This window comes from Eurytemora carolleeae, unplaced genomic scaffold (assembly GCF_000591075.1).
Source record: "Eurytemora carolleeae unplaced genomic scaffold, Eaff_2.0 scaffold2095, whole genome shotgun sequence".
NCBI lineage: Eukaryota > Metazoa > Arthropoda > Copepoda > Calanoida > Temoridae > Eurytemora > Eurytemora carolleeae.
The window spans coordinates 5335-19857 of NW_019397981.1; the positions used below are offsets into that span (position 1 = coordinate 5335).

The 14523-nt window shown below is 30.3% G+C and overlaps 1 protein-coding gene across 1 annotated transcript in view; it reads right to left on the bottom strand.

Annotated features, from left to right (window-relative positions):
• Positions 1–969: 969 nt before the first annotated feature.
• LOC111716511 (uncharacterized) overlaps positions 970–14523 on the bottom strand; it is a gene marked incomplete at its 3' end in the record, with an annotated part of 22754 nt that continues 9200 nt past the window's right edge. Inside the window, exons 2-6 of the mRNA XM_023491988.1 lie at positions 5363–5459; positions 2566–2617; positions 2141–2255; positions 1358–1402; positions 970–1080 (exon numbers count right to left, since the gene is read on the bottom strand). Of these exons, the coding sequence (XP_023347756.1) occupies positions 970–1080; positions 1358–1402; positions 2141–2255; positions 2566–2617; positions 5363–5454 (415 nt within the window). The remainder of the gene's footprint in view (positions 1081–1357; positions 1403–2140; positions 2256–2565; positions 2618–5362; positions 5460–14523) is intronic.

The window sequence follows — 14523 nt, forward strand, 5'->3', positions numbered from 1 at the left end:
TACTTTTTGAGTTATGTAAAAAAAACTACAGGAATAGGGTTAACATCTTTTAGGATATTCTTGACATTTCCGAGAAAGTAAAGAATAATTATCAAAATATTTTTTTATTTTTATTCTTTTCATTGAAAGGAACTCTGTTTAAAAATACGCACAGATCCAAATGCTTGTAAAATTTTAAAGGAAGTATCACATAATTTGAAGAGAACCTCCATGCAAAGATGGCAATGTCCGATTCACAACTTGAAACCTTTATCTGATCAATAAGGTTTTGTTGTTTCTCGAGAGTTTTTTTATTCGAATAATTCCAATATTCTCCCCATATTCTCTACTGTAAAAACGCCCAAGTCACTTTTGTAGAGAAACCCCGATTGAAAATAAACAGTTTTGAAAATCAAAAACATTGATATCTAATTCATACTTGAATAGAAAAAGCTTTTTAACTGTGCCAGCTTTGCATGGAGGGTCACTTACAGGACGTGTTCGCAAAAAATGAAAGGGGGTATAGGCTTAGGTAAAAAAATCTATGGTTTTAAAAACGAACTTGGTCGTCGTTTTCATAACGAAACGATCGTTTTTCAAAAAAATGAAAACGTTAACATTTCTAAGCATTCGTATATATGTTGATTTTTCTTTAATTATTTTATTTGTTTTAAATACAATGCACTTAAAACAACGATTTTTGTCCGCTAGGTGTCTCTCCCACATGGAACCACAGAAACATCGAGAGCAGAGACACCTGGAAGCCAACTAATCGTCGTTTAAATTGCATAATAAATAACAAACAAAAAATATATTATAAAATATTAACTATCTACGAATACGTCAGGAAAAAATCGATTATTAGAGGTGGTAATATCTGAATGATTAGTAGCGTTCTCCATCAAATATTTTTCGACGTAAGCCTATAACCCCTTTAAGTTTTCGCGAACACTCCCTTTAAAATTACGCTTTGAGTCCCTTTAAGGGTACCAACTGTATAATTTCTTGATTGCAGAAATTTAAAACTATTCCTGCAGATCATGTCTAGCGTGTCTGCATCATCGAAATTTACAAATATCTCTTTTTCTGAACCTGCCACCTCTATAAATAACGAGAGCTTAAAAAGTTGAATTTTCGTGAAAACTGTATTAAATAAGAAAAGGATTAAAAATTGAGATTAATTTTATAGATTGTCTTAGGGGATTAACTGAGAGGCTATGTCTTGCAGTTAGCAAACGGAATTTACCATTAAAAAAACTTACTGGTAAATAAGATTTTCAATTAATGATTTTTGATGTTAAAGAGAAGGGTCAATGAGTTATCACAGAAAAGATGGAAAATAAAAAAATTGAGGCATTATGAGAGCCAAAAGGTATACCTGGATTTTCTAAGAACGTAATGGCTGCCAAATCACAAGTACTACCTAAAAAGTATTTTTTTAATTTAAAAGGACGTAACATTCTATCCACAAAATATAATAAAATTAAAAGTAATTAAAAAATAAATGTACAAAAAGCATTATGATTTTGTACATTTTTGTAAAACAGATTGCTCAATTATTTGAAACCAGTAATATTATACCAAATGTATATTTTTGAATTAAGAATAAAAACATTAAAATTGTTTGTTTTTGTTTGCTAATCTTTTAATGGATTTGTTTTTAAACAAAATTTAAAGGGAACGTTAGCGTGATTTCACGTGAACTTCCATGTAAAGGGACCGTCAGCGTGATTTAACGTGAACTTCCATGTAAAGGGACCGTCAGCGTGATTTCACGTGAACTTCCATGTAAAGATGAAAATGCCCGATTCACAACGGTAATCTAAAAAGTTTAGAAAATCGAAAATATATTTAACGTTATTGATGAGATAAAGGCTTCAAGGTTGCCGTTTTAAATCGGAAAATGCCATCTTCGTATGTAGGTTCACTGGAAAAATTAAAATTACGCTTACGGAGGCCAAATTTAAAGAATTTGAGCTGCGACTTAAATTTGAGACGCAGCTCAAATTTGGTTGGTTTCACTTTGAATTGTATTCAATGTTTCAAGATTTAAGCCGGCGTTCAACTAAAACCGGTTTTTGGCTGATTTGAGACGCGGCTCAAATTTATTAAATTCGGACTTAGTCCCTTTAATTTCTCAAGACAACTCATCATAACTTACTTGATTTATCGAATGCGAATGCATTACATCTCTGCGAACCTATCCTAGACTGATAATGGAGGCAGTATTCTCCACATTTCTTTAAATCAGGTTTAAATAAACTCGTAAACACGCTCTAAATAAACCACAAGTACTTATCATATTATTCCTACATTATTTATTAGAAACTGAACACCCGCCTTTAACATTGATTTGATAATTCTTTTAGCTGATTTATTAGACCATCAGGTTACAAAATATGGTGCTTGTGAAATCAGAAGTGTGCAGTTCCTTTGGGCAGTTTTCTCAATTTATTGTGTTACTTCGATCAACATTTTTTAATTTTGTAAAATCAATCAATATTCACTTCAAATATTGACGCCATTTCCTTTTTGATGCTCAGTTTGTTTCTAATTGATTTTCATTGTTTCTTTCCATTACTTTACCTTGCTGTAGGACGATTCACTCATGTTTTTGGTTTTGATGTAAACAGCATTTCTAGAATATTGAAATTTATTATCATCTCTTAATTATCTAATTATTATTTAATTAGCGTTACGTTTTTTGTACTTTTTAAATACAAAAAATGTCGCACCATGGAAGGTTTATGAGTTATCCAAATTTTACAAATTTGAAAATGCTCAAAAAAAATTATGAAATCCGCAAACTTTTTGTTTTTGTTTTATACTAATAGAAGATGCTCACAGATTAAGCCACAATATAAAGTTGCAATAAAAGATGGGCACGAAGCGCCCTAAAAGCCTAGTACTTAAATATTCCTAAACATATCTAGTAACAAATCAGTTATAAATTGCAAAAATCTTTTACGCCATTTAGTTTATAATAAAAAGAAAGAATGCAGGAGAACAATCATTACAATATTTTCTGATAACAATTGTATAAGTTGACAAATATAACAGAATACACAACTTTTGATTAAAATTGGTTAATTCATAGATGTAGATAAAAATTAGTTTTAAAAGTTTAAATAGGATATCATATTCTAACTTCATAGTTTTCATTGTAATCAATATTTCATAATATAATTTTGCATTCGAGCCAGCCGGACAATTTATATTCGTAAAAAATACGCAAAATGTAAGCATTTCTTCAGTGAACAGCTGTCATCAATGATTTGTTGCGTATTTTTTCCGGAATGATTTGTTTCACGTGTCCACTTCTTCCTATTAATCTTTTTAATATTTAATATAAACTTTATCAACGTCTCGACTAAGCAAAGGAACACTTAAAAACTGATAGAAATAAAAAACAGGTTTTTTGAGCCTCTTGCAAAGTTTGAAAGTTTGAATATGATAGTATTTGTTAGTGGCTTTTAGGGCGCTTCGCGCCCATTTTCTATTTAAATTGTAAACATGTTCTTTTTGTTTACATTTAAAACAAAGAAGAAAAAAATTTTGCGGATATTTAAAATAAAATTCGCGGATTTTCAAGAATTTAAATTTTTTTACAAAATTAAAAACCTTTAAAACACATTTTTTTTACTTTTTATCATTCATAAACCTTCCCTGTGGTCACGTGATGTCCCACAAAAAATTTGGGCCCGATCGGTTCAGTCGTTTTGACGTTTATTGGATACAAACAAACAAGCAGACAGACAAGCCAAATTTATATATAAATTGGGTTTTGTCACATTTTTCAAAAACATTTAAGGTTAAGTATTTATTTCTTTTAGTCACACAGCAGAACTCTTTTAAACGTTTTCCGATCAAAAATGATCATTTTTCATCTAAAGTTAAAGTGTTCGCGAAAAATGAAAGTGGGTATTGGCTTAATGCGATAAAAAAGCGCTTTTGATCGCTTCTAATCTTACTTCTATCTGTTGCGTCTATAAGGAGAAAATTGTTAAAAACGACTAATACCGAAGAACGTAGTGTTCATATAAATTCAGAAAGATGCAATATTCAACTCTGATCGTAAACAAATCAATTTAATTCCAAACAAATCATTCAGATATTACAAACAATAGTCATCGGTTATTTTCGACGCATTCGTAAATAGTTGATATTTCATAATATTTTGAATTTTTCATGATCTGAGAGTTACTTTTGAAAACATTTATTCCTGTTTCAATAATGATAATGAAGACGACATTTTCATATTTTCCGGGAATGTTCGAAAATCCAGCGCGAGCGAAAATTATTTTTTTTTAAATCAAAAATATTATGAAATATTAACTTTGTACGAATGCTTCGAAAAATAATCTATGACTATTGTTTGTAATAACTGAATGATTTGTTTGGAATTAAATTGATTTGTTTATGATCCGAGTTGAATGTTGCATCTTTCCGAATTTTTCGGTGTGAGTCGTTTTCACCATTTTCTCCTTATAGACGCAACAGATAGAAGTAAGATTAGTAGCGATCCAAAGCGCTTTTTATCCCCTTAAGCCTATACCCCCTTTCATATTTTATTGCAAGTCTTCTGCAAAAGTTATTTGGGTATTTTCTATATCTTTCTATATATCTTAGATCCTCATAGTTTCTCGCTTTAAAGAGAGAGACTGGCTAGATATGGTAGTTGAGCTTAAAGTGCAGTATTGTAGAGAAATATTTTAGGGTTCATTTGATACCAATGAGACATTTTTACGGTGAACAATTTTTGAGTAAAAGCGTAAATTCGTTTATAATACTTCACCAACTGTTGACATCAGAAAACTATTTTTACCATCATTTAATAACACGGACAAAGCAAGAGAATAGAAATTATTCTATAGACTAATTCTCTTCTTTAAAATGTCGTATTACCAATTAAAATAAAAAAACCTCAATCAATGCATGCTTTTATACATTCAACTAGTTTGCAGAATATATGTTTATATACATGCAACTAGTTTGCAGAATATATGTTTTTTCTACGCTATTTAAAAATTTTAAAAATACATTTCTCCTGCTGACTAAAACAACAGGTAAACTATTATAAACAACTTTACTCTTTTTTTAAATTGTACACCGTAAAAATGTCTCTCAGTGGTATCAAATGAATTCTAGACTTTTTCTTTAAAGTATCCACTCCCAAAGTAGGAGTTTTGAACGTCGAATTTGCCTAAAACTCAGGATTTACAGATCTTTAAAACGTTTAATATGTCTCAAATGAATCCGAAAGAAGTTTTCCACAACACTGCATACTCAGTTTAACTACTTTACATAGCCGGTCACTCCCTTTAAAAACAACAAAAACAAAAAAACAGCAAACTTAACATCAAAACATCACGGACAAAAACACCTGGTCCACTGTGCAGATGTGTGATGAAGAATAGAAATGAGAAGAATTGTAAGGAAAATATACTCATGGTGTTTCTCCATAACCAGCTTCATGTTGACTAAACAAACCCTGGGTTAATATTTTCTAAAACTAAAACTCATTTATTATTCAAAACCATGATAATAATAAATTACACTGTAGTTTAAGTTTGTATACTGCATATGGATACATAGAAACATTCGAAAAACAAAAAAAATGCATTAAAATTCATAATTATTAATGTTACTCTAAAAAACTAAAATTTGTTACAATAACTTAATTTTGCACAAATGTTTTTTTCTTCAAAAAATATGTTCAACGTTTTTTTAAATCGATTTTTCGAATAATTGATACCAACAACAAGTAAAAAGATATATCATCAGCTTGTCTGAATTTTCAAATATATGATACCAAATCTTAGACCCAGCATGACATTATGCTTCGTTTGTCATAATTATATGGCAATTAAATATTCCTAGACTTAATGTTTATTTTGCTTATTTATGGAAGGGTCATAAATCTTAAAATGACCAAGAGGACTCAGGGGTATAATCCTTAATATAAACATGAAATATAATTTTACAAGATTGCCAGTAGACCTGGGGACAGTAGTTCCGTTACATTTTTTGGAAAGATAAAAAGGGACTGTAAGCGTAAATTCAAGTGAATTTCTCTGCAAATATTGCAATTCCCGATTCACAACGGTACCATTGTGCCCTTTAACTAGCTAATAATTTGGAAGATATTTATGTTTTTCTAGGTATACAATTGTTAAATTCTGATAATGCGCAAACACTGATGTAGAGAAATCACATTTCAAAATAATCAGTTTTTAAAATTAAAACATTGATACTTGATCAGACAAAGCTTTACAGGGTTCCGTTGGGATTTGAAAATTGCCATCTTTACATGTACACTTTACATCTCTGCACTACACTTTACATGTACACTTTACATCTTTGCACGTACACTTTACATGTACACTTTACATCTTTGCACGTACACTTTACATGTACACTTTACATCTTTGCACGTACACTTTACATGTACACTTTACATATGTAGGGGAACATGAAATTAAGCATTCCCTTTAAGAATATATAAACTCTTTCTTAAAGCCAATTTTACCAACTATAGTTAAAAGGAACTTGTATTCTAAATATATACTTTGCTTGTCTGTCTGTATGTTTGTATTTAATAAAAGTAAAAACGGCTGAACCGTGTTGGACCTCGCTTGACCCCAGGGAAGGTTAATGGATGATGGAAATTTTTAAAAATTCGATTTTTGAAAATTTTGAAAATCCACGAAATTTTATATAAAATCTGCAAAATATATGTTTTTATTTTACAATTTATACTAGGTGAACATGTTGACAATTGAGTAAGAAATGTGCACTAAGCACTCTAAAAGCTTTGTGTTAAAAATACGTTCGATTTTTGTTGACGACCGATTAACAAATTAATTACCGTGTACAGCCCTAGCTATGTATCCTTGAATACTTAAAGACAATACAGGGTTATCCAAAAAGGGTGAGACATCAGATACGACACAGTACGATTATTCTCATTGCATGTATGCGTTTACATATCAAGTCGACATTAAACATTAAAGATTATTACTTTTTAATTAGATTGTTACATTAAAAGATTTTCATGTAGTTATTAAAGTCTGGTGCTTTCTGCTCTTGTTAGTTCTTGCTCGCACATTTACTTTATTGGTTTTGCACATCTACTTTATTGTTTTTGTACATCTACTTTATTGTTTTTGCACATCTACTTTATTGTTTATGCACATCTACTTTATTGTTTTTGCAAATCTACTTTATTGTTTAGCAAATCTACTTTATTGTTTTAGCACATCTACTTTATTATTTTTACACATCTACTTTATTGTTTTTGTACATCTACTTTATTGTTTTTGTACATCTACTTTATTGTTTTTGTACATCTACTTTATTGTTTTTGCACATCTACTTTATTGTTTTCGCACATCTACTTTATTGTTTTTGCAAATCTACTTTATTGTTTTTGCACATCTACTTAAATGTTTTTGCATATCTACTTTATTGTTTTAGAACATCTACTTTATTGTTTTTGCACATCTATTATATTGTTTTTCACATTTACTTTATTGTTTTTGCACATATACTATATTGTTTTTGCAAATCTACTCTATTGTTTTTGCACATCTACTTTATTGTCTTTACAAATCTACTTTACTGTTTTTGCACATCTTCTATATTGTTTTTGCACATCTACTTTATTGTTTTTGCAAATCTACTTTATTGTTTTTGTACGTCTACTTTATTGTTTTTGCAAATCTACTTTTTTGCTTTTGCAAATCTACTTTATTGTTTTTGCACATCTACTTTATTGTTTTTGCACATCTACTTTATTGTTTATGTACATCTCTTTATTGTTTATGCACATCTACTTTATTGTTTTTGTACATCTACTTTATTGTTTTTGCAAATCTACTTTATTGTTTTTATCTACTTTATTGTTTTTGTACATCTACTTTATTGTTTTTGCACATCTACTTTATTGTTTTTGTACATCTATTTTATTGTTTTTGCACATCTACTTTATTGCTTTTGCAAATCTACTTTATTGTTTTTGCACATCTACTTTACTGTTTTTGCACATCTACTTTATCGTTTTTGCACATCTACTTTATTGTTTTTGAACATCTACTTTATTGTTTTAGCAAATCTACTTTATTGCTTTTGCAAATCTACTTTATTGTTTTCGCACATCTACTTTATTGTTTTTGCACATCTAGTTTATTTTTTTTGCACATTTACTTTATTGTTTTTGCACAAATACTATATTGTTTTTTGCAAATCTACTTTTAATGTTTTTGTACATCTACTTTATTGTTTTTGAATCTAAGTCATGCTGCCGAAGAGTGTTTAAAACACTCGAAAGGATGTGTACAACAAGAAAGGATGTGTACAGCAAGAACGGATGTGTACAGCAAGAAAGGATGTGTACAGCAAGAAAGGATTTGTACAACAAGAAAGGATTTGTTTAGCAAGAAAGGATGTGTACAGCAAGGACGGATTTGTACAGCAAGAAAGGATTTGTACAGCAAGAAAGGATGTGTACAGCAAGAAAGGAGGTGTACAGCAAGAACGGATGTATACAGCAAGAAAGGATGTGTACAGCAAGAAAGGATTTGTACAGCAAGAAAGAATGTGTACAGCAATAAAGTATTTGTACAGCAAGAAACGAAAAAATATTTATTTTTTTCTCTGAACTATATCTTAAACAAATTCCTATGATGTTTATAAATATATCAAGTTCAACAATTTCAAAATTACAATATCCGTACAGACATTTCTCAACGGAAAGGAAGAAAAAACGAGATATTGTACTGAACATAAAATAAGTTCAGATCCTAGTCTGTATATTTACCCTTGCTAATAGTTTTGCAAGGGGGGAGAAATGATCCTCAGGGATTACATACTGAAAATAAAACAATAATTAATAAGGTTTTAATTACAATTGTTGTTATTAATGAATAAGATTAAAATAAATGAATAAATGTTATCTACCAAATTAACTTACTTTTTCAACTGAACTATTTCTTAAACAAATTTCTATGATCTTTATAAATATATTAATTTCAACAATTTCAAATTACAATATCCGTAGACACATTTTTCAAGGGAAAGGAAGAAAAAACGAGATACATTAGACAATTTTCTCGTTCTCAATGTATTCCGTTTTCTTGTTGTTTAATTTTAAGAATATAGAAAAACTTATTCGTTAAAAATAATAAATCTTCATTCAAATCAAATAAAAAAGGGAAAGATTCCAGCTAAAAAGTCCACTTGTCCCGCAAAATAGGTTTTTCATTTTCAACAAAGCCATATAAATCCAATCTAAGATGTCGTCTTACACAGAAAAATTGTTTAATTTTTACAATGAGGTATCTTTTTTTAAGTAAAGCTTCGAGTTTTGATAATTTGGTATCTAATTTGGGATTTACTCTCATTCCTTAAATTTCTGTTTAATCTATCTAACTAAAAACTGAAGTAAAAATAGGAGTTAAATTGTCTTCTGTGGAGGCCGGGTAGATACTTGGTCAAAATAAACTAAAGTAAGCCCATATAGTAATTTTGATAATTACAAGCAATTTGTCTGAAATCAATTACAATGAATAATTTTAAAAACTGATTACAAAAATAAAACAAAAACAATAAAGCCGTCTTTCATTTATCTTATAATTTAATCGGGTTTAAAAATTTATAGAAAGTAAGTTGGAAAATTAAATTTTACGTAGTTCATATAATAAATGAACAATATTTTGAGATCTGTTTAAGTTTAACAACTTCCACGCACCTCTGAACTTCAATAAAAGTAAATTCAACCTAAAGCCTGGCCGCTCAACCTTATTGCACCGGCTAGTCCTATTGTGTGTCTGCTTTATTTACCAATGCCCGGGCAATACAGTACAAACTGGGACCGGAAAAGTTGACCCGGCTCCGAAATTCAAATGTACTACGGCTGCCCGTGCTTCGCACCCACCTTCGGTTTCATCTTTAAATTGTTGCTCTATCTTCGGCATTATCTCTTCTTAAATGATCACATTCAAAAACAACATTTTTTTAGGATTTTGAAAAATGAAATTTTTGTTAGGCAAATTTGTTCACTTCTGGCCATTGATAAATCTTTCCTGGGGTCATGTCACATGTGTGGTCCCACTTCTATGGGCTGGATCGGATTTACCCGTTTAGACGTTTATGGATACAATTAGACAATCAACCATACATACACCTAGGCTTTCCAGTGAACAAAAACTTTCGCGAAAATATTTTGCATTTTTTCGCGGAAATGAATTGAGCGAAAAATGCAAAAACGATGCGAAATTTCACAAAAATAATTTCGAGAAAAAAAATCCGCGAAAACCATATGTATAGTTGATGCAACAAATAACTGCGCAAAAAAACGTGTGGAATTCTCTGCTCTGAGAACTCAACCTTAGAAGTATTATTATAATATCATAATTAATAATTTTTCTTCCTTTACTTTACATATCTGATGAAGAGAATTTGATATATCCATTAATACGAAATGACTCTCATTTTAAGTTTACAATGCTTCCCTTTATTTATTCCCACCCACCCCCAAAAAAATTCGCATTGTTTTCGTGAAATTTTGCTTATTTCGAAAAAATTTCGCATATCTTAATTTGCAAAAATGTCGCATTTTTTTGCAGAACAGATTAAAGCGAAATTTCGCAAAACGATTTCCATTTTTGGCTGGAAACCCTACATACAAGTTAGATACGTATATAGTGAAGTATATAAATTGGTATAGAGAAATTTCCTCAAATTAAAAGGTAAAAATAAGAAAGATCGTCTTCCATGGAGACCCATGTTAACTGAGATTCACCGAACTCGGCGGAGAAAATGTTTAGTCTGAGTTTTTTCAGTCACACACAGACTTTCTCCATGTTTAAACAAGGAAACTCAAGTTAATATAATTGTTTACAATACAGTGAAAATAGGAACGTTATGGCGGTACATAAAAAGGTGATATAGCGTACATTATTCGTAAATTACGAGGCTTCTCTTATATACAAGCAATTGTAAAATACACAATTAAAACTCAAAAAGTAAAGGAATTTTTTAATTTTTGCAGTTTTCAATATTGGTTGTTGACTTTTTACACAAATATTGTGTGGTTTAATTTTATCACGTATTCGCGTCGTGCCATTTGCGTAGAATGCGTCAGAGGTTGAAAGTTTGATGATAGAAAGGGGAGAAAGCAGAAGAAAGCAGACAATTCGCAAAAACCGAGCAGAATATGTAATGCTATCAGTAACAAGCATTATGCAATAAAATTTATAAAGAAAATTGCCCCCCCCCCTTTTTTACTTTAGAAATGTTTAATTTCCTTAGACAAAAAGATTTAAAAACAATCAAAATTTAAATCATAATATTTTTAAAAAACTATTTGAATCCTAATGTATTTAATGCGTTATTACATCAAGTTTAAAGGGACAGTAAACGTAATTTCAATTGACCCTCTATTTTTAACATGGCATATCTGATGCACAATTGTACAATATCCTGTTGCGAACAAAAACTTGACATGAATCGTCTGTTTCTTTTGGAAAAAGTACTAAATTCAGAAAATTTTCTTCGCTTTCTTCTGCTGCAAAAATGCCCGTGTTACTTTATTCAGGACCGCAAATGAAAATAATCAATTTTAAGAAAAAGAAAAAATGAATAACTCCATCCTTTTTACTCAGACAAAGGTTTAAAGAGCACTGTTGTGAATCGATATTGTTACTCTTTTTAAGATGTAGGGGTCACTTGAAATTTATGTATTCATATTCATACATTTTTGAAAGAAAAAAAAACACTAAATGTATTGTCATCATTTCCATGTTTTTATTCATTTAAAGTTTGAAATAGTTAACATTGCTCAGAATTCTTTAGCATTCCAACATTATGCATAATCAAAACCAGTGTCAGATTTCACAAGGGAGTGAAAATTTTTCAAAATAAAAAATTTTAAAAATTTGTGAAAAGGAAAAATAAAAAAATTGTCAGGATAGATAGTAGATAGATAACGTTTATTGCTGGAGTACATGTATCTGTGCACAGAAAAAGTTTACAATTACAAATTGATGATTATTTTAACAATAAAGGTATAAAGCAATCAGATGGAAAATAGCTCTTGGCTGTTTTGATTATTTTTTTCACCTAATTTCAATAATGATAACAACACATTTCAAGTAAATAGAGTTGAGGAGAACGATTAGAGATTAGGGTGCGAATCATCTTATGCAAAATAGTTTATACACTTGTTAGAATAACTAGAGTTTAATGGTAGGAATAAACCCAGGTTTGAAAGATAAATTAAATAAATGAAAGATATGAAGTTTTCATTTGTTCCCTGTGACAAATAGTTGAAAATTGTTTTTGTACCTATAATAGTTTTTGCCAGATCAGGACCTATATTAGCAAAAAAAATCGTTAAAACCCTCTGATATTTCTTCGGCCCCTGAGAGAACTTTTCCATTACTCACAAATGCATCAGGAATGTTAATTGTTTTACGTCCCCTTCCTAGTACACTATTGATAGTTAGCTATGTTTGTTTACAATCTTTCTTATATTCTTAGAATTTATCATCAAAGTATTTTTTTCGTACTGCCCTCAGAAGGCGAGTATATATTGCATTATATTCTTTAAACACAGACCTAGTTTCCTGACAGGGTCTCCTCAACTTTTTATTAAACAATTTGGCTTTACGTTTTCTCGATATTATCAGTGCTTCAGACATCCAAGGGTTAAAAGGTTTTTTTTTCTGGAAGGATTTACTTTTTTTCAGGGAATGAACTCTCAAAACATTTATCCATCGACTTAAAAAAATTATTAGATGCACTGTCCTGGTTTCTATTCAGAAGAACATTTTTCCAATTTTTATCTTCTAACAATTTTTTTTATTTGAAAATAGAATCAGAGTCAAACTTTTGAGTTTATATTTAAAATTACAAATATAGAAAACAGGAAAATGATCAGAAATATCTGAAACAATAATACCAGAATCAAAACTATCATCAGCAATGTTAGTGCAAATATATATAATATTAGAATTGTTGCTGAATTGTGACCTATTCTCCTTGTGTCTCTGTGCAATGTATGTTTCAGAAGTTTAATATTCATATCTCTTACTAAGACAACATCCTGCGCATTTCTTAAAGTAGTATAAACTTAATAGAAACTCATGTATAAAGAACTCAATAAAGGCAACTTTACAAAGAGAAACTCAATATAACAAGCCAGATGGAATCGATTAAAGCACTAATTTTGCACGGACATTTATTTTACATTATTATTAAAATACAAACTGAGGATCAACCGAAGTTAATCCTGGAATCATAGATGGAGCTAATTCTCCTCTCGGAGCTACTGGAGCTGTGATCGACCGCTCTCTTCTGATCCTTCATCAAGACTAACCCTTTTCTCGGCGACAAAATGGACGTTCAGATTGCTTTCTCTTCCGACAAAAGCACCGTTATCCGTGTTCCCCTGATAAGGATTCCCAGGATTTGAACCTTGCTACCCTGGAAATTTCCTCTGGCCGTTGATACCAGCTCCAGTAGTAACGGGTTAAATACAATCAATATTATTTTGTTTGTCCAGTTCTCAACTCATGATACAACTTTAACTTGGGTTGAATGAACTAGGCTATGGTTCTACATCCTTGGTGGGTTTACAGTAGGATCAGACCTAATTTTTTGAAAAAAATTTCTCTTATTGTTTGATTTAAATATTTCACGTCTGCATACGGAGAAGTGTTAGGCCTGTAAATGTTATCTGCAACTAGGGTTGTTAATCGTTTTTGAAAACAATCGTTAAACGATCGTTTTTGTTTCGTTTTTCATTCGTATTCAAAAACGATCGTTTCGTTTTCGGGAAAAAATAATACAATTTTGGCCGAGCATTCCGGTACGATAGGCTAAGGAGTCAAACGCTGTGGTAAGAACAGGCTACGGGACGAACGCTACGGCTATAGGACAGCCTTGGGAAGTTGCTGCTTGGAATATTGTACAGCTGGGAAGTTGCCACTTGGGAAAATACACTTGGGAAGTTGCCACCTGGGAAAATACACTTGGGAAAATACACTTGGGAAGTTGGCCCTACGGGAAAAAACCTTTTGGAAAGTATCCAACATCTTTCATTCTTTGTTTAGATATATTAAACAGGTTTTTATTCAAAACTTTAAACAGAAAAATATGAATTAACAACATAGTTTTAAATATCATTTCCTAGACAAGATATTTTTGACTAATGTTTTTGTAATCACTAGAAAGGAAAAAAAACAAGAATTATTATATTTTATCTTTCTTTTTTATAGACAAGAAGTTTGTTAATAATTCTATAGAAACAAAATAATCGAAATAACAACAAATGAAGGTTCGAAACGACAACAATTTTATCTGTATTGAATCATTAATAAAATGATCTCAAACTCAAGTATTGCTCTGACTAAAAAAGTTTACATGTCTTTCTCTAATTATTATCTCATTTTACACAATAAGTCTTCATTTACTGTCTTTTTCATTTTGATAAAAAATAACAATAAAAACCATTTGATATATATATATATATATATATATTCC